The sequence below is a fragment of the Myotis brandtii genome, unplaced genomic scaffold, assembly GCF_000412655.1.
Source record: "Myotis brandtii unplaced genomic scaffold, ASM41265v1 scaffold137, whole genome shotgun sequence".
In the NCBI taxonomy this organism is placed as follows: domain Eukaryota; kingdom Metazoa; phylum Chordata; class Mammalia; order Chiroptera; family Vespertilionidae; genus Myotis; species Myotis brandtii.
In genome coordinates, this window is record NW_005354874.1 from 3,755,597 (window position 1) to 3,782,061 (window position 26,465).

General features: G+C 40.7%; 1 protein-coding gene across 3 annotated transcripts in view; it reads left to right on the top strand.

Moving 5' to 3' along the window:
* The window catches only part of MACROD2 (MACRO domain containing 2), a 1,947,520-nt gene that overhangs the window by 1,772,450 nt on the left and 148,605 nt on the right, over positions 1 to 26,465 (top strand). For all 3 annotated transcript variants that reach the window (XM_014535040.1, XM_014535041.1, XM_014535042.1), the window contains exon 11: positions 3,520 to 3,603. In XM_014535040.1, coding sequence (XP_014390526.1) covers positions 3,520 to 3,603 — 84 coding nt within the window. The remainder of the gene's footprint in view (positions 1 to 3,519; positions 3,604 to 26,465) is intronic.

Below are 26,465 nucleotides of genomic sequence, written 5' to 3' on the forward strand. Positions count from 1 at the left end.
AGAAATGCTGGAGGGACTTTTTAAGAATGGAATTAATGAAAATGATAGGCTACTTGAGTGAAGCAACCAGCCAACAAATGCTAGTAGATAATAGTGAACAATAATTTGAATACCAAAAGCCAGTGAGGTGCTGGTAAACTGACTCTCTGGGTGGAGGGAGCCCCAATGTGAAGAGTTTGCAGATTTTGTGATGTAAATACACATACTTGGTATTATTAAATCTACCAAGCATGACGTTGATGAATGTCAGAGTTGAGGAGAGATGGGTACAATAAGCTGGTGTGAGCTGGTTCAAGTCAGCCCCAGCATACCTCTGCTGAGTCATATTTTAATTGAACATGGACCTTGTACCAATCCCTCAACATACATGAACTCATTTAAGATACACAACAACTCTAGGAGGCCGGGAATGTTATTACTGAGGCTTAAGAAGGATTAGCTCCTTGCTTAAATACTAGAAACAGAATTTAGTTGTATCTGATCTCAAAACTCATATTCTTAACTTTGTGCTCCTGTCTCCAAACTATAATAGTAAGTAGAGGCAGGAACATCTCAGTTGATGTCAGACTAGGTCAGTGATCGGCAAACTGCGGCTTGCTAGCCACATGCGGCTCTTTGGCCCCTTGAGTGTGGCCACGAAGTTTCAATCACACTCTATGTGCGCGCCCGCACGTGGTATTTTGTGGAAGAGCCACACTCAAGGGGCTACAGTTTGCCGACCACTGGACTAGGTCATCCGCAGGATGAGGCTCTGCCCCCATGGGGAAATGGTAGGAACAGACTGGTTTAAATGCCTATGGTTTATTTTAAGTCCTTTAATATTTCTGTAATCCTAGCACAGTAAATGTTGTCCTAGGTCCTTCCATTTCCATGACCATGCACTGTTCCCAAACTGAGCCAGCAGGGACAGAAAACCAGCAGCCACCCATGCCATTTCAGCCACATGAGAGCCAGGAACTGAGCTGAGTTCCTCAAGTGGCAAAGCCAAGCTCATGGCAAATGTCCAGGTTTCCACTCTCTGCCAGAATCAGAGACAACATACATAATGTAATACACTGTCAAGGAGAAGCATGGGGTGCTTTTTTAGAAACATTTCTTTAGCTTCCCAGGCCAAGAGGGAGAGTGGTTCCTGCTGAGCCACAAGAGGAATCTGAGCATAGAGGCCATATGTGCCAGTGGCTTTCGTGTGAGTTGCTCCACAGGGGTTATGAAATGATACTGTACTAATGTCATAGATGATTATGTTCATGATTACCATGTATCCATGCCCACAGACTACCTGAGGAGTGCCCTACAACTTTTCAACAGTGAAGCACTAGTACTTTGGGGATTCTTAAAAATCTCAAAAGAGGGCAAATTGTTGTCTTTTTAAATCTAACTCAGGTGGGAATTCCCATTCAGGTGGGAAATCAAAAATTAAGAATTTAATTCCCAAACACCCACCTTCATGAAATGCTGGTTTGAATTTCTGTTCCAAGCATTGGAAATACTCTTCTTGATCCACGAATTTCAGGGACACGGAAGGCTTAGAGTCTACTCCCAGGGAGTGTTGCTTTTGCCCATTTAATGAATCCCTTTGAGCTGAGCATCTGTGCTCTGTGAGCTGTGCCAAGTACCTCAATTCTTGTTGTACTGAACCAATTCTGAAGGGCCAATGCCAATCTCACACCTAGTGACAGAAGTTTGGGGGAGTTACTAATTTAGTATTGGCAAAATGTTTCACCCTGCCTGTGGTAATGATCTTAGATGTGGTGGACTTGCAACCACAGAAAACCTAACCTAGTGCTCCAAAAGCTTTGTAGTCCATAATTCCAATGTTTTTAGTAGCATATCTAGCAAGTGCATTTTTTGTTCGGTTCCTCTTTTAATAAATGGGAAAGGAAAAGTGAGTTTCCATAGCCATGTAGTGTAATTTTATAATGCTGGCATAAGGCCACAGCTGCTAAGAGAGTGAGAATTAGGCATGGGCACCATTTTAAAAAAGGCCTGGGTGAAGGGAAAATAAAACAGAATTTGAAATGAAATTCTCAAGGCACTGCTGGGCAGCAGGGTCACAAGAAAGTTTAGGAAAGATAAATACTTTTTTCTCCTTAGACTTACATTGAAATAAACAAGGGGACAAGATTTTTTTAGACACACCAAATTATGTGTTTCAGAGAGATTTTCCTTGCAGGAATTCTTCTCATTAGGTGGTCAAGGAAAGCCTTTCTTGGGAGCTGAATTTGATGTGAGATTAAGATGTAAGAAGTTAGCCCTAGCTGGTTTGGTTCAGTGGATAGAGCATCGGCCTGCGGACTGAAGGGTCCTGGGTTTGATTCCAGTCTTGTCCACATATCTAGGTTGCAGGCTCCTCCCTGACCTGGGCCCTGGTCAGGGCTCATGCATAAGGCAACCAATCAATGCATTTCTCTCACATCAATGTTTCTCTCTGTCTTTCCCTCACTCTTCCACTCTCTCTAAAAAAATCAGTGGAAAAATATCCTCAGGTGAGGATTTTTTTAAAAAAAGTAAGAAGAAGGTAGGCATATGAGTGTGTGTGTGTGTGTGTGTGTAGTGGGGAGTAGAGAAGTACAGAAGGTGCAAAGGTCCTGAGGCAGGAGCCAACCTAGTAGTCAATGAAGAACACAAAGGGAGCCAATAATCTGAAGCCAAAGAGCAAAGGGGAGATGAAGCTAGAGTGCTAGAAGGAGCCCAAATGACATATTGTCCTGGGCCATAAAGTTAGATTTAGATCTTATTCTAAGAGCAAAGTTTTTTTAACAGGAAAGCAACAAGATCTGGTTTATGTTTTAAAGACAATTCTGGCTACTATATGGAGAGTGATAGAGTGTAGGAATATTTAAAAGCTATAAGTTAGAATTCAGAAGGTTATTTTATTATCCCAGGAAAGAGAAATGGTAGTCTGGACTGGGGTGATGATTGCAAAGGATGAGCACAGTGGTTGAATGTCAGATATATTTTGGAGCAGAGCTGTTAGGACTTATGATAGAACTTACGGTTGCTTTACTAGAAAAATAAATGAAGAGAAATATTAAGGATATCTCAGGGTTTTTTTAAATTTAACTCCTGGGTAGATACCAATATTATTCCTTCAAATGCACCATACTATGGGGAGAATAGGTTTGCAGACATTAAAAAAAAATTGTGGATGAAATTGCACAATGAAAACTGTTAATTAATTAATCCATAAAGTTTTAAATCAAGTTCTCCTGAAAAAAAAATAAGTTGAGGTTGCCTTATAGAGAAATTTTAATTTTATAAAAAGCACTTAAGATTTCACATTTGTATGAATCATTAATGATGTCAACAACAAAAAATTAAGCTTGAACTTAAGTGTAAGTCTATTTTCATAGGCGAATCAACAAACCTTAGCTCAACCAGGATGACAGATGAATCTGCAATTAGACCTCACTATGTGTGGGGGTTTACTAAGAAGAAGACAGTTTTAAACTTTAACATAATGTTGAGCTCTACTGGTAAATATTGAAATAAGAATGTTTTAAATCTTTGTGCTTCCAGAAGGGGTAGAGCCAAAAGCCCTCTCTCCACCCCACAAGAAAAGCAAAGCCAAGAAGCCGGAAAGTTCCAAAGACTCTAGCGAGGGTAAGCCATGCTTCTCCTTTCTTTAATAAATCCTGCCGGGAAAATTACCTTTAATTTTTAAAGTATGTGTATGTTGTCATGTTTGCAGATATTTCTAAGGTCCAAAAATCACAGGACAATTCTTTTTCTTTTCCTAATATGTTTACTCTCCCCTAAATGAGATTTTAAAAAATCAAATTTAAGTTTAATTTGTTAAGGTAAAAACCAATTTTTTTAAAAAAAATTGCTTTTTCTCAGTGTGATTTACATTTCTCATTTCTGCCAAGCACGGCATTGGGAGTAGCGTTCTGAAATCCTGTGAGGCTGAAGTCGAGACCTATACATGATGAGCAGTGCCATGGCTGTTGGCTTATTGTGATCATTTGTTTTTCTCACGAACACATTCTGAGTCCAGCATCAGACCTCAGCATTGGGTGGTGGAAATGCTTCCTGTCTTTAGAGTTTTCTTCCGTTTTCTAGAAGCCAATGTATCTTTGCACTGAGGCATTGAATAAGCAGGTTCAATTGGACTCAGTTTTATAAAGAAATGGCTGTCTCTCTGTTAGAACACTGGTATCGCTTTCGAGATGTTCAAATTTTTCCTTTAAAATGTAGGTGAGAGGAGAAGATTTGACTTTGGCTGGTGGGCACACGGTGCAATATACAGATCTTGTGGCATAGAAACCCACTTGAAACCTAGATGTTCATGTTGACTAATGTCACTGCAATCAATTTAATAAGAAAACAACAACAAATAAATAAAATGTAGGTGAGGCATTTTTTAAGCGATCCACTCTCCTAAGAGCAAGTATAACCTTCTAAAAGGGTAACACACTTATGCATTCTACCACCTTGCTTGGAACCCCACTTCATCCACTGTGAAATAGAGAGAATAATAATGCTGACAGTGTCAGCTTTGGTCTTCCCGGAGCAAGATGCCAAGATGAAGTAGAAATGCAGGAAAGTTAGAGGGGGAAAGTGTGTGAAGGATAAGGAGGAGCAGGAGTGAGAGCAGGCGTAGGCGGAAGGAGAGAAGGGAGGGAGGAGGATTTGCTGGGAAGAGCCTCAGTCTGCTTTGCAGGCAGAAAGTCCGGGGAGGGCCAGAGCAAGGGTTGGTCATCAGAGGAGCCATGCACAGGGCAGGAATGCTGGGCTCCTGAGTCCCTTTCCCTTGCTCATTCCCTGGCGGCAAGCAGCTTGGAGAGAAAGTACTCTTGGCACGAATATGAGGCTGCAGTGAATTCCAAAAGTGTGGGCGCTGGAAGCTGTCAGCTAACTTCATTCCCAGTAGCAGGTTCTCTCTTGAGGGGAGATCTTGAGCAGCTCCCCTCCATGACTGCACAGCATCTGTGTGAGCGTCAGGCTTCTACATGATAAGCAGTGGCACTGCCTTCCCCCTCACAGGGTTCAGAACCAATTGAGGATGCAAATCTGTAAGAAAGTTTAAAATAAAACTTTGTTTATTTCGAATGAGGTTTGCTTTATTCTGAATGAGGTTAGACTGGCGCGTCTAATTGTCTTGCCCCCTAATGGGCTTTTGAATGCTGGATTTCACTCCTGCATATGAAAAACAGCATTGGTCCTTTCAGGAGAAAGTGCTGGTGTCCTTGGTATTCTGTGTCTCTGCCTCCCTTTTATGCTTTCTGGTTATTTTTATTTTAGTTGAAACATAAAATATCTTCTAAAATAACCTGTATCTGGAATTTAAATATCTCTAATCTTTGTAAGTAAAATTCTGTCATTTATTGTTTCTGCAGACTCATACTTGTTGTTGTCTTTTTGTATTTTATCTTTTTTTAATATATATTTTATTGATTTCTTAAAGAGAGGAAGGGAGAGGGATAGAGAGTTAGAAACATCGATGAGAGAGAAACATTGATTCAGCTGCCTCCTGCACACTCCCTCCTGGGGATGTGCCTGCAACCAAGGTACATGCCCTTGACCGGAATCGAACCTGGGACTTTTCAGTCCGCAGACGGACGCTCTATCCACCGAGCCAAACCAGTCAAGGCTGTATTTTATCTTTTTTGATTGTCAAATTCCCTGTGTTTTTATTTGTGAAAGGTTTTTGAAGTTGGGTTATTCACATTTTGTTGTTTGAGGTACTTGGAGATACTACCACCTTAGGAATTCTTTGAACTAAAAAATCATTTTCTCAGCGTTTGATTTTTGGCTTTGTTTTGCTTGCTACTTGTCCTTAAACTCATATTAGTGTGTGTATAGATCAGGAATTCTCAACAAATGTTTTTTTCTTCCTTTTCCCCTCTCCAACCAATGCTAAACTGAGGCAGGCAAATTTTCCACTATATTTAGGACCAAAGCAGTAGCCCTTCTGTGCTTTACGTGTATGGCCTATTCAAACCCAAGCTCTAGCTAGTGGTGCTCAAAGAGTATTTGTGTATCTGCATCACCAACATTGCCTGGGAACTTGGTAGAAATACAAATTCAAGGGCCCCATCCCAGACCTACTGCATCAGAAACTCTGAGGTGGGGCCCAGTTATCTGTGCTTTTAAAAGCCTTCTGGGTATTCAGAAATGTGTTCAAGTTTGAGAATCACTATTCTAGTCTAGATCACCCGGGATTGACAAATGCCTCAAAGCAAACAATAATTTCAGTGCTTGTTTATAAATCTTGATTCAATCTCCTTCATAATTTCCTGTTTCTAAGAAGTTCCCTTACAAAAGCATCAACTCAGCCATGTATTCAAGAATCAAATAGAGAGAAGGGGGGGGGGAGAGAGAGAGAGAGAGAGAGAACATAAATGACTGGTAGATGGTACATAACCACAAATAAATATGTACCCATATCTGTATGTGTATGCATACCTACATTTATAATGCAGTCTGGAAAGATGAAAGATATATATCAAATGACCTCAGGAATTATCTCGGTGGAGTAGAGAAGGGGCAAGGGAAGATTTTTGGAGTGTTTATTATTCAATTTCAAAACGTATGTGTCATTGAAAAATATATATGGCAAGAATCATTTCATATTTATAAAACAAAAACATATTTTCATTAAAAAACAAAAGAGAATGTATAGTATGCTTCTAAAATGCAGTAGCGAGATAAGAACAGTAATTTTCTCTGTACATAGACCTTCAAAGCCTTCAGTGGGTTTTAGAAATGAGTGCTATTTCCACTCATATTTGTTCAGAAAGCACTAGCACTTCGACTCTTGCTCTACAATTGCCGCCACATAGAATATTCAACAAGCCTACATGTGTGACGCTCATTCTTCACGAAACCGGCCCTTTAAATGCTAAATCAAGCAACCCTATTCTGCACTTTAAAATGTTAATGATCTCTTTTGTCAGATGAAATTACACATGGAAGCATCTTAGAAACTTGAAATCACTATACAAGTTTGAAGGATCTAATGTTGCTATTGTAGGTATTATTATTATTGTTTTCACTAAAATAATTTTTTTCTGAATACACGAACCATTGGTGGAATGCACTTCGCATTCCCTGGGCGCTGGAATTTTCTCTCTGCCCTCTTATTTTCTCTGCATATTAAAATATCATGTGACATGCTGTTTTGTGAGTGGCTGGACAGGGGGGGACATTATATCTTTCAGAATGCCTTGCAGCAGTTCATGCATTATATTCATAAGCATGATCTTTAATTTAATTTTTGTGACAAGTGCAGTGAAGGGTAAAATCAGGCAGTCATAATTTTGACTTTGCCATCACTCAAATGAGCTTAGCTTAGTGACTGACCAGCTTTATTTTAAAAGAAAGTGGAAATAGAGAAAAGCAGTGTTTTCATGAAGAAAATCTTTATTTTATCGTCTCCTTAAAGGAACAAGAATTTAAGCAAAATGTAAATTTTTTGTGCTGAAAATTAGAATATAATAAAAGCCTATGTCACCATCTTGCTTTAATTATACTCTCTGTGCTGCTTGGTTCCGGGCCATTCTGAACCATCCTCCTGCTGCGAATTAGCAGAAGGACTCAACAGTCTATTTCATTTTCAGTAGTGCTCTCCACACTTACCCATTAAACAGCTGTGGTTATGACCATGGACTCCTGTTTCAGAGTTAATTCTGGGATTTAAGTGGGACTTAGAGAAAGTGAGTCCTGAGGGATTTTTCATAGTGACAAAGGCTGCACCTGCCTGAATAGAATAACCTTAGGTCCATCCTGTGTGACCCAGAATGATCCCTGTCTATGCCTGTTGTCCTTGGCATATTATTAGCAATGCTTGCTTTCACTCTGAGAAGTGTCCTGATTTAGGCGATAACATGAATCCTCCTACCCATAGAGAAACAATTCAGCATGAGTGTGGACAGAGCGCTTGATGGTCCAACTTATGCTTCCTACTTGGGCAGTTGTTGTTGTTTTAACTAAGTTTTATTGACTTTTGTTTTAGAAAGAGGGGAAGAGAGAAGGGTAGAGAGAAATATCAATGAGAGAGCCCTAGCTGGTTTGACTCAGTAGATAAGAGCGTCAGCCTGCGGACTGAAGGGTCCTGGGTTAAATTCTAGTCAAGGGTATATGCCCAAGTTATGTTTTGATCCCCAGTAGGTGGTATACAGGAGGCAACCAATCAATGATTCTCTCTCATCGTTATGCCCAAGTTATGGTTTGATCCCCAGTAGGGGGTATACAGGAGGCAACCAAGCAATGATTCTCTCTCATCGTTGATGTTTCTATCTCTCTCTCACTCTCCCTTCCTCTCTGAAATCAATAAAAATATATTTTAAAAAAAGAAATATCAATGAGAGAGAAACATTGATTGGCTGCCTCCTACATGCCCCACACTAAGTGCCCTGATCTGGAATTGAACCAGTGACCTCTTGATTCATACGTTGACACTCAACTACTGAACTACATCGGCCAGGCCCCTGGAAGGTGTTTTGTTTTTTTTTAGTTTTTTTTACCTAAACCTCAGTTTCTTCATATTAAATAAAGGAAAAAACACTGATTTTGTGGGACTGTGGGGAGATTTAAACAGGATAATATATGGAAACTACCTGCCAGTAAGTCAAAATGTATTGAATTTGCAAAAGGAAGAGTTCCCACCAAAAACTCACCTACCTTGTTTATTAATGCTTGGAAGTCCTTTTAATATGAAAACAAATTTTGCAAGTAGAAATAAGGTTTAATACGCACTGACTAAATCTCATATCTCATTAGGCGTTTTTTTTGTTTTGTTTTGTTTTTCTCTTCGCTCTCTTAAGCTCACTCAGCACACTCTGCCCTTCCCCCAAACACATAATTCCTGTTCCAAATCAGCTTTCTCCTAGTCTCTCTTCTCCTTCCTGATTTCAACTCTCCTTTTCTTCAAGTCAAGTATCCCAAGGAACTAGAGTACCCCCAATATTTAGACAACAGCCCCTCTCAGCCATTCCTCAACCTCTACTTTCTGCATCTAAAACTTCATAGAGGACACCAGATTGAGTCAGTGACGTGAAGGAGAAGGTGGACTCTGGTTCAGGTGGGCTTTGGCCATCAGTTCAGACCTTGCCACTGAGACATTCAGTGTCCAGAGCCCATAGTCTTTGGAAGTCTCTGACTCTCTGCTAGTTCTATAAGATGCTAGATCAATGATCTCTCTGCTGAAACTGGGTCTTGTCCTAAGTCCTTGTGGTTGGTCTTGTTCTCCTTGGTGTTTCCAAAACTGTGGCCCAAGGGATCTGCCAGGCCAAAATGACTATCACATGGAGCTGTGATCTCAGAAGCCTTCATTCACCAGGTATACAGTGAAAATGGTGCCCTGTCGAGTTGTGCAAAATAGTGGTACCACAGAGGTTCCCCACAGCACTTTTCTTCCTCCAACCATCCTAGCATAGCTCCCTGCTACCCAGGCACAGCTTCTCTACGTATTAATTCCATTCACTTTTGTAAATGTCTGTTTGATAGTATAGGCCAGTGATGGCAAACCTATGACACGCGTGTCAGAGATGACACACGAACTCATTTTTTTGGTTGATTTTTCTTTGTTAAATGGCATTTAAATATATAAAATAAATATCAAAAATATAAGTCTTTGTTTTACTATGGTTGCAAATATAAAAAAATTTCTATACGTGACACGGCACCAGAGTTAAGTTAGGGTTTTTCAAAATGCTGACATGCCGAGCTCAAAAGGTTCGCCATCACTGGTATAGGCACTCTTTTAGGCACTGAAGAAACACACACAGAGAACCCTTCTTTTTTAGTGTTTCTGTTCTAGGATATATGTGGAGGCAATGGTTGATGGATTTTTTAATTAAATAAAATATATAGTAAGTCAATAGTGGCACATGAAGAATTTTTGCTGCCTGAAAATTTATCTATTGCTGCCTGAAAATGTATTCCAACACTTAACAGCTTAAAGCAATAATGGCATTTATTATCTCAGGCTTTCCATGGGTCAGAAATTTGAGAGTATCTTACCTTGATGGTTCTGGGTCATAATGTCCCATGATAGTACATGATATGACATTCTAGGTTGTATAAGTCTAGGTTATAAAAGGGTGTGGTTTTTGCCTGTCTTTCTCTTGGATCATTAACTGGGGGATAAGGCAGCTGCCATGTCCTGAGGTCACTCCAGCAGCATTGTGGAGAGGTCTATCTGGCAAGAAACCGAGGCTTCTTGCCAACAGTAAGCACCAACCGACATGTCATCTGAGCAAGCCATCCTGGCTGGAATCAGATCCTTCAGCTTCAGGCAAGCCTGTGTATGACCGCAGAGCTGGCTGACATCTTGATAGAAATTTCATGAGCAATCCCAAGCCAAGTGGCATGCAGAAAAATCAAGCTGAGAAGAGGGGACGGGGATGCTCATGTGTGTATAAGTTGGTGGCAGGGAAGGGAGATTTAGGAGAGAGATAGTTTAAGATTTCAAATATGCTGAATCTCACTGGTTATTAAGTCGAATTTGAAAGATAGAGAAAAAAAAAACAGTTGAAGAACTTGAAAAGTAACCTGAGCAACTATGTGGGGGAAAAGAGTGTTCCAGTAGAGAAAATAGCAAGCACCAAAGCTCTAATGAGAGCAAGGTATGTCGGATTCTAAGAAAAGCAAGGCCAATGTGAGTGACTGTAGAGGTCATTGAGGACTGATCCCATAGAGAGGTGGGTCCACATTTGAGTGTGCAACAGAATCACTGCAGGGCATATTAAACCCAGGCTCTCATTCAGGAGGTCTGGGGCAACTGAGCAAATGCATTTCTCATAATTCCCTAGGTGATGACCTGGGCTAAGGATTCCACTTTGAGAATCGCTGACTAGGGCATTGTGGACCACTGTAAGAACTTTGTCTTTTCTCTGAGTGAAGTGAGACTATAACATTTTAAGCAGAAAAGGGGCATGATCTGACATCTTATTTTATTTTTTAACACTCGCCTGAGGATATTTTTCCATTGATTTTTAGAGAGAGTAGAAAAGAGAGGGAAAGACAGAGAGATATATCCTGCACATGCCCAGGTGGGAGAGGAGCCTACAACCGAAGTATGTGCCCTTGACCGGACTCAAACCCAGGACCCTTTGATCCTCAGTCCAGTGCTCTATCCACTGAGATAAACTGGCTAGGGCTGATCTTACATTTTAAAAGGAATCTTCTGGTCATTGTGCTGAAATTGTACTGTAAGGAGCTAAGGAGAGAACAGAAGTAAGAAATACTCATGGCTTATCCCAAGAAGCAGTAAAGGAAAAGAGTTATGATTAGTCTGATTCTGGATATGTTTTAAAGCAGTGGTTCTCAACCTTGGCTGCACATTAGAATCACCTGGGAATCTTTGTAAAATCCTGATTTCTGTGCCTCATCATTAGTAACAAAGAAACAGAATTTCTAGAGGATGAGGCCCAGAAAACAGGATTTTACAAAGATTCCCAGGTGATTCTAATGTGCAGCCAAGGTTGAGAACCACTGTTTTAAAGAGAAAGTCAGCAGAGTTCACTGACATTGGATGTGGCATTGAAAGAGAAGAGTCAAGGATCAGTCTGTTTACCATCTTTTCAACTATTGAATCTAGAGTAGAAGTTGTACCCTGCTTGTACTTAATTCAAACTTTCTGAGGAAAAGAATTATTCCCATTGCTGTCCTCCTACATATCTGCACAGTTACTCCTTGCTCACCCCACCCCAAGAAGGCCATATTAGCCCATCCTAAGGCTAAATTTCCAATAAAGCAAAATATTCAGGCATAACAATTCTAATAAATAACAACAAAAGAGAGAAAACACAGGAGTATTAGCAAAGATAACTCAGAGAAAGATTATTTTAAACTAGAGGCTCAGTACACGAAATTCGTGCATGCAGGAGGCAGTCCCTCAGCCTGGCCTGCACCCTCTCCAATCTGGGACCCCTAGGGAGACTGCCAGCAGTTGGTCATCTCTCTCACAATCCTGGACTGCTGGCTCCCAACCGCTTGCCTGCCTGCCTGCCTCATTGCCCCTAACCACTTCTGCCTGCAAGCCTGATCGCCCCCTAACCACTCCCCTGCCAGCCTGATTGATACCTAACTGCTCCCCTGCTGGCCTGATGGCCCCCAACTGCCCTCCCCTGCCAGTCTGATGGCCCCCAACTGCCCTCCCCTGCTGGCCATCTTGTGGCGGTTATCTTGTGGCAGTTATCTTGTGGTGGCCATCTTGTGATGTCACATGAGGGCATGATACCACCTAGGCTTTTATTATATAGGATGATCTAGATACTATGGATTCCAGTATGTTCTCCTCTCCACAAGAGGTGTATAATATTGTTGGTATGTGTTTATTTTCAATAAGCAATTTCCCAGTCAATGGATGGTCAAGGCATTGTTGTCATTTATGATTGCTAAGCCCAGGAGGAAGAGAGGAAAGTCAGGAAGGAGGGAAAGTAGGAAGGAAAGAAGGGATGTAGGAAGGGAAGTGTGTGGAGAGTGGCTACAGTGTTTGGACAGGTTCAAGCCTATACAGTGGGGCCTTGACTTACGAGTGTCCCGACTAACGAGTTTTTAGAGATACGAGCCTTCTCTCGGCCGATTTTTTGCTTTGAGTTGCGAGCTAAAATTTGGGTTACTAGCCAGCTTCAGATACCCCACCGCTAGTTGGCGCAGCGAACGTCACAGTGAACGCCACAACATCAGCCCAGCATCACGTGTCTCACTCATTCACTTTTTGATTTGACCTACGAGTAATTTGAGTTACGAGTTCCATCATGGAACGAATTAAACTCGTAAGTCAAGGCCCCACTGTAGTTGTGAGCTTGACCTTATGGTCCAAACCTGTGGTCCCACATGGCTAAGTGATATAGGCTGTGGGAGGTGCAGCAAGTAAACAAAGCTTGATCAGCTGCATGTAATTGAGTAGATTCGAACCTGTGAGAATGTTGTAAACATCTTGACCATGCCCTTACTTTACCTCATGGAATCTGGCTATAAAATAAAGACTCGGCTTGCAGGCCATGGCACTGTCTCTCTAATCAGAGGACAGGATCCTACCTAGCCCCAGCTTTATTCTCTTGTCTGTCTTTTTTTAAAAATATATTTTATTGATTTTTTTACAGAGAGGAAGGGAGAGGGATAGAGAGTTAGAAACATCAAGGAGAAAGAAACATCGATCAGCTGCCTCCTGCACACCTCCTAAGGGGATGTGCCTGCAACCTTTTCTAATCCTTCACCACCCCCATTCAGGTTCACCCATGGCCATGCTGGCGCAACACAGAAGGGGAAAGAAATGAAAGGGAAAATAAAGGTATAAAGTAGTGGGGAAGGCCCTGAACTAGGACCAGGACACTGAATTCTATTTTCATCTCCTAGGCACATGATCAAATCCTTCACCCAATGTTCCTGAGGTCCCCTCTAGATATCAAATTATGTAATTCTACATAATCATCAAATTCATGAAAATTGATTCTTTATGAGCTCTTTCCTTCATGCCCAGTAAATATTTTCATTCTTAATTCAAAAGCTCTGAATCATGGGTTTCAATAGTCAAATAGGCTCTGAGAGTATCCTGGGTAAACCCTCTCAATTCACAGATGGGGAAACCTCTTTTAAAAATCCTCTAAAATTGTCCAGAGGACTCACAGGAAAGGTGATCCTAAGTTAGCTCCTAAAAATAACAAAAGAAAAGAGCAGTTAAAAGAGCAGGGCATGTACAGTGGGGCGTTTAGTAGTCATTTTTTAAGTATCTTTCTTTAAATCTTATAGGTGCTGATGAGTAATTTAGGCTATGTGTGTTTAACCATTTGTCTGTTTCGATTGAAGATAAAGAATGCATCACTCACATGTGTTTGTCCTTGTTTTGCTGAAAACCTGGGTTTACAGTGATAAACCATTAGAGTGATTTTTTTTTTCCTCAATGCAGGCAAAATGCTGATAGGACACTTGACAGCTTAAAATATTAAATACAAACTTTTCAGCAGAGACAGGTTTTATTTTGTTTTATCTTTTAGGAGAAGTATTGCTATTTGAACAATATTGGATTTTCACACTAGGATTTTGCCATTATATTTCAAAATTTCAATCTTCTAGTATAACAAAGTTTTGCTTTCCTATTATACCAGAGAGAGTCCTAAAATGGTCCACTGATGCTAGAATTACCTGGACGCCTGCCACGCTCTCCTGATGCCTTGCTCCAGCGGGCCTGTTTCTGCTGAACCCCTGTCACTCTGGAGCCATCAGGGCAATCTTAGGAAATGACTTTACCTCCAGGGATTGCCCTGCTTGAGGACTGATACACAGAAAACCAGGGAACTCTGTTCTCCTTGGACAAAAATGCTAGCTGATCCACTTGAATCATTTCTCAGTTCTCCACCCTGAGAATTCCCTGCTGTTCTCTAACAATCTCTGCTGCTGGCATAAGCAAAGTAGATACAAGGTTTGGGAGGGAAGGGTGGAGGGATGGGGAGGCTGGCGCTGGGATGTGGGGTGAAAATGGGGCAGTGTTGCTGAGTGCTGGATGAATGCTTGCAAACTGTTCCTCTCCAGAAAACTGCTTATTCCTTCAGTCTAAAGCTGCCACTTACAGTGAATGCTAAAAATGTGAATTCTCGCCCCAGTCCCAGCCCTCAACCAAATCAGAAAGCTGAATTTTAACTAGATGCAATGCATCTTTGGAGCGCCATTTTTAATGTACAGTGCACTTGTTTCTTCTTATTTTAAAAATTTGAAAACTTATAGAAAATTTGCAAGTGCAGTAAAAAGAACTGTTTTCTTCTAGAACACTGAGATTAAGCTGCAGATCTGGTGTCCTCGACCCCCAAGTACTTCACTGTGCATTTTCCACAAACATGGCCAGTCTTCTCACATGAGCAAGATCAGAAAATAAGCATTGATACATAGCATTATCTAAATTTTCAGACCCCATTGGTTTCACCCCTTTTCCCAATAATGTCCTTTATAATGAACAGTTCCAGTTCAACATCACATATTTCATTTGTTGTCATGTCTCTACTCTCCTCCAGTTTGGAAGAGTTCCTTGGCCTTCGTTTGACTTTCAATGACCTTGATACTCTTAAAGATCATAGGCCAATTATATTGAAAATGTTTTCAATTTGGGTCTGTCTGATGATTTTTCATGACTAAATTTAGGTTATGAAACTTTACAGAACTGATTTGTGTTCTTCTCATGGCATGCGATGAGGTACCGTCAGTTCAGTTCACATTACTGACCATGTTCCCTTAACACAGTGGTTCTCAACCTTCTGGCCCTTTAAATACAGCTCCTCATGTTGTGACCCAACCATAAAATTATTTTCGTTGCTACTTCATAACTGTAATGTTGCTACTGTTATGAATCGTAATGTAAATATCTGATATGCAGGATGGTCTTAGGCGACACCTGTGAAAGGGTCGTTCGACGCTACTTCATAACTGTAATGTTGCTACTGTTATGAATCGTAATGTAAATATCTGACATGCAGGGTGGTCTTAGGCAACCCCTGTGAAAGGGTCGTTCGACCGCCAAAGGGGTTGCGACCCACAGGTTGAGAACTGCTGCCTTAACATGTGTGTGAAAGGCTCCTCACTGTCCAGATGCTCTTTGCACCATTTATAGTTTATGTGTCTCATCAACCCAGTAAAATAATGTGCTTTTTTTCTCAACAGTTCTAACAAAAGATCTGGAATTGAGTTTCATTGCCCCTGACTGGCCAGTCTTGGGTCAAGTGTCTACCCCCGAGCCAATCCCTGCTCTAGGGACATGCAATGCTCTGACTAGATCTAGTCACATGAAAACTCTGGGATTAAAAGTGTTGGGGAGAGAGCTGGTCAACTATGCTTAAAACTCATGGACCAAGAGTTGGGGTGGAATGGCTTGCTAGGAAAAAAACAGAACTGTCAGTGGGAAGAATGGTCAGTGAACATTTCTACTATAGTCCATTATCAGTAAATACTATTGATTAATGAATTGTTGTGCCTTTGCTTTCTAACTTAGAGAGATAATGACAGTTAAGAGGACACAATGTTATGGCTAATAATATACATTGTTACTAATTCCCCCTTTCTATTGTTACTTCATTATGACAGATCAAAATGAATTTTCAAGGAACCATTGATACTATTCAAAAGTCCCACCTTGAACACTGCAGGTGTGGAGAGAAGCTATAAATAAGGTGTACTCCACCAGAGATAAATACCAAGGAAGGGAAAGAAGCAGGGGCAAGTGAAAATGCATAGCAAGGGATATAAAATAAAAATTGTTGCAGAACAAAAGAGTTCATTGACCCGGCACTAGCAGAACCAAACACTAGACACCAAGAATTGCAGTGGAGAACTATTGGTTATTTTATTATGAATGGTGCCATCCAGAACAGGAAGCTCATTGTGTCCTATATAATTATATAGGACACAATCACAAGACACCATGGATTAGGGTTTCTGGGCCAGGCTGGGAGCTGATTGGTCAAAGGTAAGGTAAGGGTAACGAACAACTTCTTCAGGTCATGAAGGCAGCTCTGAAGTCTTTTCCGATCCCTCTGTCTGGTTTCATGGGAAAGTAGCAGAGGGTTGTTCCAACTTAGGGCTCAGGAGCTGAAACATAACTTAGGTCAAGATGTTGTCTTTAGCCTGCCAGAGGTGAGGCTACTGTCTTCTATTACCTCTGGGGTGTTTATTATGGGGGGGTGGGGGGGCGGGCAGACAGGAGACTAGGTCTTTGAGAGTATATATACATACACATATATAGACTTTTGGAGCTAGAATTGAATCAGTCATAAGGACTCCCCATTTCAAAATCAATGTGCTGGGAGAATCGATAAAACATCAGAGGAGGAATTAAAGGCATAAAAAAGAAAGGCATGTTGTGATTGTCAGTGGTGGCTGGAACGTGCCCATAGGAAACAGACTTGCGGAAAGAGATCCTGTAACTAATAAGAATGAGACTTAGAGAAAGTTAATAGTGCTGTTAGTTTAAGAGAGCAAGCATTGGGAGGCAGTGTGGAATTAGACTTGTAAAATTTGCGTGTTCACTTTTAAAAATGTCATTCGACATTTCCAGGTTGTTTGAGGGTGGGTCAAAAGAACGTCAAAAGTTGTGCTTATGGGTGGCTTCCTTTTAAATGGCAGCCCCAGGCAAAGGCGAAATTTGAGCCTCTGTTTACACTGGAAAATCCTTTGTCTTTGGGAGCCTGGTGTGTATATATTAGCAGCCACAGGGAATTGCTTCCCTCTTGGTGTTAAGCTGCTGCCTATTTCCTTATCTACAACTCTTTAAATTAGGGCAAGTTGGACCTCATCATCTGCTTAGCTTTACCAGCTCCACGTTTCGATAACTAGTATCCTTCAGTGTTGTTTGTCCAGGTTAAGGTTTCCTCAGAATAAATTTTATTATATGTTTTTTGTTTTTTTTATTATAAGTTGTTTATCCTCACCCGAGAACATGTTCTTCATTGATTCTAGAGCAGTGGTTCTCAACCTTCTGGCCCTTTAAATACAGTTCCTCATGTTGTGACCCAACCATAAAATTATTTTCGTTGCTACTTCATAACTGTAATGTTGCTATTGTTATGAATTGTAATGTAAATATCTGATATGCAGAATGGTCTTAGGCGACCCCTGTGAAAGGGTCGTTCGACCGCCAAAGGGGTCGCGACCCACAGGTTGAGAACCGCTGTTCTAGAGAGAGAGGAAGGGAGAAGAAAGAGGGTGGGGGAGGGAGGGAGAGAGAAAGAAGGAGAAACATCAATGTGAGAAAGAAACATCTTGGTTGCCTCCTGCACAAGCCCCGACTGGGAATCAAACCCACAACCTGAGTATGTGCCCCAACTGGGAATCGAATCCACATCCCTTCAGTGCACAGAATGATGTTCTAACCAACTAAGCCACACTGGCCAGGGCAGGATGCATTTTAGAAAAAGCGGTCTTAGAAACATTGTGAAAAGCAAGTTATGGGTTTAAGATCTGATTTGATCTTAGGAGGCTGAACCCTGAAGTTTTACTTTTCAGTTTATTCATTGATACTGTATACAGTGTTAGATGTCCAAGTACAAAGTTTCATAAGGACAGTTTCGAAGTAGCCTAACTCATTGACAACAGAAGTTAGTCATCTGTGAAACACGATTAAAGCATCGTGTCTCTCAAGTACCAAAAGCCACCTTCAGGGGAGGGTCCTGGTGTGCAAAGAGGACGCTTATTGGGACAGGGATTGCAAACAAAGTTCTGAAACAAAAGATTGTGATGATGTCACAATAAATGTATACTTGAGGATTTAATTAGATTCTAATTCGAACAGAATTCTTCCTAAAATTTAATTATTTGACATGAGTACTTTAATACAATAATTTGGGAAAGTTTTCCTGGTCTAAAGCCAGTAGGAGGGGCACATGGCAGAAAGGGCACAGAGGACAGTAGCAGCCAGATCCAGGTTTGAATCCCAGTCCTGCCACTTCTTGGTCTGTAGACTTCCTTAAGTCCCTCTCAGCCTCAGTTCTCTCCTCTGTAAAATAGAACTAGTGATTCTTACTTTCCAGATTTGGGCAAGCATTAGAAGTAAAATATCTATAATAATAAAAGTGTAATATATTAATTAAACCGGACAGCCGAACAACCTTCCAGACGTCATTCTGGACATACTTCTGGATGAAGTCACTGTGGCAGGGGCAGAGGCAGAGCAGTTAAGGGTTATCAGGCAGGCAGGCAAGCAGTTAGGGGCAATCAGGCAGGCAGACAAATGGTTAGGGGCGATCAGGCCATCAGACAGAGTGGTTAGGGGTGATCAGGCATGCAGGCAGAAGGGTTAGGGGAGATCAGGCAGGCAGGTGAGTGGTTAGGGGCTATGAGGCAGGCAGGCAGAGTGGTTAGGGGCAATGAGGCAGGCAGGCAGGCGAGAAATTAGAAACCAGTGGTCCTGAATTGTGAGAGGGTGCAGGCGGGGCTGAGGGACCCCCCCGCCTCCCATGCACGAATTTCATGCACCGGGCTTCTAGTATATAAGAACAAGCCTAAAGTCTGACATGTACATATATACTAGGCACTCAAAAATTATAGGCATTATTGTGATTATTTTTATTTCATTATTATTAATTATTATTATTATTATTATCATTATTATTACTTCATCTAGGTGATAAATATCCATTTTTCCCCTGCATAGGAAGAAAATCCCCAAAACACAATGCCTTTTTAAATAGACTGAGTGCAGAATTGAAAAGTGAGTTGGTCTACCTAAGTCACATCCAGGCCAAGGAAGTTTTGCCAGTATAACAGAAAAACTATGGATAAATTATGTTTTCCCTGCCATGGGTATTCTTTCCCTAAAGAGATTTATAATTTTGTTTTCCTCTGAGTAGAAAGACCCCAGGCCATCTATCTGTTGCTATCCCTTCAGTAAGTCTGCCATTATTTCTTCAACAGGTTCCAGCAAAAAGAATCATAAACCCTTATGAGCTAACAGTGAAGTTTCAGCCAAGAAAAAAATAAAAAGCCAGCTTCCTGAAAATTACAACATATATAAGTTTGAAATGCACTTGTTTGTTTGTGTCTTTTCTAGTTTATAGAACACTCTTTGCTCTTTATGTTGAAAAACTGTCAATTATTACTGGCGGTTGGCCACTTTTTCATTGCCAAGGTAACAGACTTTTACTATGAAACTTCAACTCTGGTCAAAGCAGACAGTGTGTTATAAAAAATATACTGAGCACAAATGCAGTCATAAAGTCTCACATACATTTACCTCTAAAAGTGGAAGGGCTTATAGTATTTTAGATAAATGGCATTTTTAATACCCGGCACTCAGTAAATATTTTAGGTGGCCAAATGAATGAACGAATGAATAAGTGAACAAACAAAGGGAATTTACCATGACTGCAAGTCATTTCTCTTGAATGAAGTGTACTGCTTGCTTTCCTGGGGGTGGGGTGGGGAGGAATGTTAAATTAAGATAAATCATTGTTGAAAGAGTTCTTTAGGGACTAAGAGAGCAGTGAACGTGTAATAAAGCATTGCTCCTGAAAGCAGAATGTGGTAGTTACAGTTACAAGAAGCCTATTAATCCCCTTCCTTTCCTAGGATTGCCTGCCTTGTGTACAATTTAGGTTTTGAAATCTTTCTGTTCCTGGGCAGAGAATAGCCCCCAGAATGTTAGAGCTGTGGTTATTTGACAACAGCTAAATCTACCCCCAGAGCCACTTCTGTTTTCCTTATGAACACAGATTTTTGGGAGGTGAAGATCATTTCTGGCCCATGCTAACCAGCGATGGCTTTGTTAGGGTGCTGCCAAGGAGGTGGGAATCAGGTTATGGACATCATTTTAGGATAGTCAGACTGAGTCTACATTCTCACTTGCTCAGTGGGAATTTGGGTACATCACTTACTTGGAAGCCTCAATTGCCTTATCTAAAAAGGTAGAGCAAAGATGTCAAGTGAGGATTGATACAGCACGTATAGAGAAAGCATTTAGCACAGTACCTAGTACTACTATTACCAGGATCTCTTTCTACTCACAACACTTCTGTTACCAAATGTGTGGGTTTTTTTCCTCACACCAGCAATTCTCCAACTCCAACTTCACCAACTGACTGTCTTATAATTTAATTCTGACACCAACTACCCAGAGTTGGGTAGAACAAAGGGTCAATCTTCAGTCCCTTTGTTCTACTTAGAGTTAGTGTCAAACCCCACAGGTTAAGGGCTCAGTCCCACAAGACTACTTCCACTTCAGATGCCAGCTGTAAGTCCAGGCCACCCATACTTTTGACTGACTGGCTGTAAAGTAAGGGGGTCCTCAAATCCCCCTCCTGGAGTTTTATAATTTTCTAGAACAGCTCACAGAACTCAGGGAAAACAGTTTACCTACTATTAACAGTTTATTATAAAGAATATTATAAAGGATGCAAATGACCAGCCAATGAAGATGTACATAGGGTCCAAAAGGTCTCAAAAGCAGTAGCTTCTATGGAGTTGGAGTAATACTCTCTAGAACAGCGGTTCTCAACCTGTGGGTCGCGACCCCTTTGGCAGTCGAACGACCCTTTCACAGGGGTCACCTAAGACCATCCTGCATATCAGATATTTCCATTACGATTCATAACAGTAGCAACATTACAGTTATGAAGTAGCAATGAAAATAATTTTATGGTTGGGTCACAACATGAGGAACTGTATTTAAAGGGCCAGAAGGTTGAGAACCACTGCTCTAGCACAAGGAAGTGTTTACCAACCTAGAATGTCTTCAAACCCTGTTATTTCGGAGGTTTATGAAGATTCCCTTACGCAGATGATTAGATTATTGGTCATTAATGATTAAACTCAATCTCCAGCCCCTTTGTTATCCCCAGAGGTCAGGGCTGGCACTGAAAGTACCAACCCTCTAATAACATGGTTGAGTCCTCTGGCAACCAGCCTCCATCCTGAAGCTGTCTTGGAGCCCATCAAAAGTCGCCCATCAGCATAAACTCAATTATGGTTTTAAAATGCTTATTATGTACAACAAAAGATGCTCCTATTACTCAGAAAATTGCAGGGGTTTTAAGAGCTCTATGCCAGGGACTGAGGTCAAAGACTGAATATATATTTCTCATTGTATCACAATAGTTTGTGCTCAGTATTTGGAAAACCAAAGTGACCAAACCAACCTTTACCATTTTGATGCCAAGTGTCAAAGGGGATCTTCTTACAGCAATTTCAGTTTCCCCTTTGTACCCATGAGAGGACTGGATCAGATCAGGAGGAATGACATTTCACCTCCATGGCTCTTTGAGCTAGGGGTATGGGGTTGGAGGGAGGAGCTTGTCCTCTGCCAGTGACACCCTGAAATGCACAGGGCAGGGTAACATGGGTAGAAGGACAGGTGAAGTAGCAGAAAAAGGAGGTAAGTGTGGAGGGGAGACACAGAGAAAGAAGAGTGCTGGAGTGAACGCCTTCAATTGCTTGAGAATGACTCTCTGTAGGCAATATTGGGATTTCTGGGAAAAAATAACAACAACACACTGTTCTGAACTTAGAAACTCAAAAATCAGTTTTCACACAATAGGAAGGATTTGATAGACTGGGCTGGATCATGAAGAGCTGCAATCTATGCAGATAAAAGCAGACTGCAAAAAGAAAAAAAAAAACATAAATACATGAGAATTGACTCAACCCATGGTGGTCCTTCATTCCTGCTTGAAGGTGGGATAAGTCTAATATTTGTAGTGTCTACTTAGCTCATTGTCCCCACATACTCCCCACACCCTCCCCACACTGTCTCTTGAGGGAGACTGGCTCTGAGAACATTCTTTTTTTTTTAAATATATTTTATTGATTTTTTTACAGAGAGGAAGGGAGAGGGATAGAGAGTTAGAAACATCGATGAGAGAGAAACATCAATCAGCTGCCTCCTGCACACCTCCTACTGGGGATGTGCCCGCAACCAAGGTACATGTCCTTGACCAGAATCGAACCTGGGACCCTTCAGTCAGCAGGCTGACTCTCTATCCACTAAGCCAAACCAGTCAGGGCTCTTGGAACTTTGTTGCTGCCTGTTGGCCAGAGAACTCAGCTGTTTACCATGTGGGCCTCTCTGTAGGCTGATCTGGGGCCTGCTGACATGGCATCTGGCTTCCTCCAGAGCAAGGGACCAAGAGAATGAGAGCACATTCAAGACAGAAGTGGCAACCTTTGATAACCTAATCTCAAAGTGACATATCATCACCTTGGCCATAACATATCACATATCATCATCTCTGCCAAATTCTATTCATTAGAAGCAAGTCCCTAAGCCCAGTACCTCTTAAAGGGAGGAGTATCTAAAATTTTGTAGGCATATTTTAAAATTACCCTAATTCCATTTTCTAGTTTTCTATCCTAAGACTTTCTTCCATTTTGACTGTGCCTCTGCCCTTATATTCTTTGCCCCTCCCCTCAAATATTAAATCCTCTTTTGACTTAAGCTCATGTTTAAGACCAAAATCCTTTTCAATACCATCTGAAGTCTTGAAATAAGTGAACACATGTCAGAGTCAGGACTCTGCTGCCTTGAAGAAAGGGATGTTGTTGGTGGACAGGAGGTGGTTGAAGGTTATCTTAATAGTGGATCAAGCTAATCTCTAAGCCACAAGGATAACTTCCCCTTAATAAGGCGTTCAGATGTATGGTCTTGTAGGCTGTCATCTCCCGCTATTTCATCAGGTTGCCCTACAACAGGAGTCAGCACAGGTCTGTAAAGGACCAGAAGGGAAATATTTTTGGCTTCACGGGCCACATATGGCCTCTGTTGCATATTTTTTCTTTCTTTTTATTACAACCCTTTAAAAAATGTAAAAACCCTTCCTACAGGGAGGGTGTACAAAAGCAGGGCTGTGGGCTGGAATTTGCTGACCTCTTCTCTATAATAATCATAGAAAGATGCTCATTGTGTCGTTGGGAAATACTTAGAAGTGCTTCTCCATATCGCCCAGGCATGATAAACAGAGTCTCCTTCCCAGGTCTCACTTGAGGTAAAGAGCTGAGAGTCCTTTTTTTTTCAGGTTGGATGCATTTTGCATAGGATTTCTCTCATTCCTTCAGGGAGACAGAAACAGGTTCAAAAATTAAGTCACTAAAATGAGTAATGTGGTACTGTCAGAGAAGAGTTATGGACCTGCAGGGTTATGGTCTCTCCGAGAACTCATTTTGCATTTCTATCCATCACATGAATAACAATAACCTTCTCCAACAAGCAGAGTGAAGAATGTATGGACTGCCGGTAAGTATTCCTCACTGCTCACTAAATATTGGCACCAGAAAGGCTTTCTAAGACAGTGGTGATGTTTAGGGAATTTATGTCAGATTTGGCTTTTAATGGGGAAAAATAACCCCCTCTTATACCATGACTTTTTGTGTTTGCACTGCCTTCTCTAATATCAGCAAACAACAGTGAATGCGCGCACACACACACACACACACACACACACACACACACACAAGCATCCTATGTCTTCATCAGCAACAGGAATCAAAATCCTCAGATGGACTTCTTTTAAAATATCTACATTTTCATTTTACCAGAGCATTAGTACAAATATATTATTTAGCTTACAAGTCAATGAAAGATAATACGTTAATATGTACATGATTAATGAATTTATTCAAGACGAGGCAAAATGAAAACTGAAGGGAGGAATTAAAAGCTGTTCATATTTAATGTTTCAGATATCCCAGATAGGTAGTGCTGGTTTCTTATTTTGCTACTATGCCCAAACTATAAAATTGCTACCTCAAAGGGCTACGTGAAAACCATAAATGAAAACATGGCAAACTCTTGCATAAGTGGGGAGTTTGCACTATGGATAAAATAAGTTATTTAAAGGGGTAATACATCTGGTATATATTTTTGCTTTTTAATCATAATAACTGCAGGTTTGAATCTTTGTTTAACCCTATTAAACTTACTTGTACTAGTAGAACTCATTATTAGCGTCATTAAAACTGACCAAAATCATATTTTAATTAGCTTTAATATGACAGACTTTGCAGGACCATCTTTCATATTTTGAATACATAATGTTTCTTCCTGCAATTATTTGTTCTTGTAAATTATTCCATTCATAAATTTAATAGCTAGTTGTTGAGGAAATTATTCACTTGCCACTCATTTGAATGGTTCAAGAGGTATAGCACATATTTGATTATTTGTCCAAACATTGCCCTGTGATCAGAAACATGTTTTCTCTAACCTGACATGTTTTTTATTGACATTTGTAGTCACAAGACAGCATTCATTACAATGCTGCTATTTCGGGGTTTTCTGAAGAAAATATTCACAGCATAAATATGAAAAACTCAAGGCCATTTTGACATTCTAGAACCATAGATCTTCTGGGGTGAGACAGGGAAATTGGTTCCGCCATGTCTGGGATCATCTGACATTTGTAATGAGAACTAGGGGAGACAGAGTAATTTATTCCCATAAGCAAACTGCCAAGAAGATAGACAGTCCTTAAAACCTTTCTCACGCTATAGCGGTGCGAGTATTCTCCTGTGGTCTTCCCTATTGCTTGTGCACCCTCATCCCTCCACCATTGGGCTGATTTCATCTATTGCTCTCTGCTGAATTCACTGCCTCATCATGGGGCTTCACTAGTTTAAGTGGGAAGGTCTCTACATACTACACAGCTGTCCCTAGAACCAGGAGAGGAGATAGGCCAATGTCATCTATGTCCACTAGGCAGACTGACTTCCCTTTCTATGTTTGGTAAAATACAAACATGTGAAGAGGAGACAGCCGGAATTCCTTTAGAATTTTCTAAAAGAGTGCATTAGATAAGGGCCGACTTCTGCAAGCTGACCAACTTGGCAGAAAGCACAAAGCACGTACCAAAATACTGTACAGCTAGGAATTCACGTGTTGTTTTATGTCTATAGCATTGTACATACTGGCAACACTTAATTGTCTGTGGCCTACTCTGTCACCAAGAGAGAAGAAACAGATGTTTCTATTTGTCTTTTGATGTGGCTTCTGATACTTACATTGATTTGTCTAAAATAACATCAGCCACCTTAGGCAATATTTTCCTAGTCCTTTAGTCTGATGACTAATTGTTTCAGGTGGTTATTAAGAATGTGATTATCATCTAAAAGAGATGATCCATACTTCCCTTTGGAAAAAAAAATACACACACACACACACACACACACACACACACACAGTTCAAAGGGAAGTATGAACCCAACAACTTTTTTAAATATGCCTAATAGAAATTTGGGAGTATTTAAATGCAATACCAGGGGTCTTGATGCTCAGTATATAATTATAGAACTAGTGTTATAAGTAGGGATACTAGATAATTAGAGTGTTATAGTAGTCTTGGGAGAGGTGATGGGTTAATCATTAAATAAAAGTAATTTACACTAAATTGAAAATGATAGCCAATGTTTTATTAAAGCACAGCTTGATGGGAAAGAAATCTGATGGGAAAGAAATCATGCAGATATTAAACACATGTAGGAGAAGGCAGAAATGCAATGGGTCTGGAAATCACAGGATATATGCAGAAATGGGATAAAGGAGGCTAGAGTTCTCCTTTTGCTTAGGCTGGCCAAGAAGGCTTGCAGTAGGGTATTTTCTTATTTGTGACAGAGAACGATATTGCAAGCAACTATTTCAGACCATCAGTCAAAACATACAACCCAGAGAAGGTCACAAAATAAAAGAAAAGAAAGCTAAGTCGAAATTTTAGCAAATAACATAAATATATATATATGTATTGATTTCAGAGAGGAAGGGAGAGGAAGAGAGAGATAGAAACATCAATGATGAGAGAGAAACATTGATTGGCTGCCTCCTGACCACCCCCTACTAGGGATCCAGACTGCTACCCAGGCATGTGCCCTTGACCAGAATCGAGCCTGGAATCATTTAGTCCACAGGCGAACACTTTATCCACTGAGCAAAACCCTCTGAGCACATAACTTTTTTTTAAGTATCATTATTAGCACACTTCACTTTTTTAAAAAAAATCTCATACAAATTTCTAGATTATTTTTTCAATTTTGAAAATGAAATGCATTATATATAT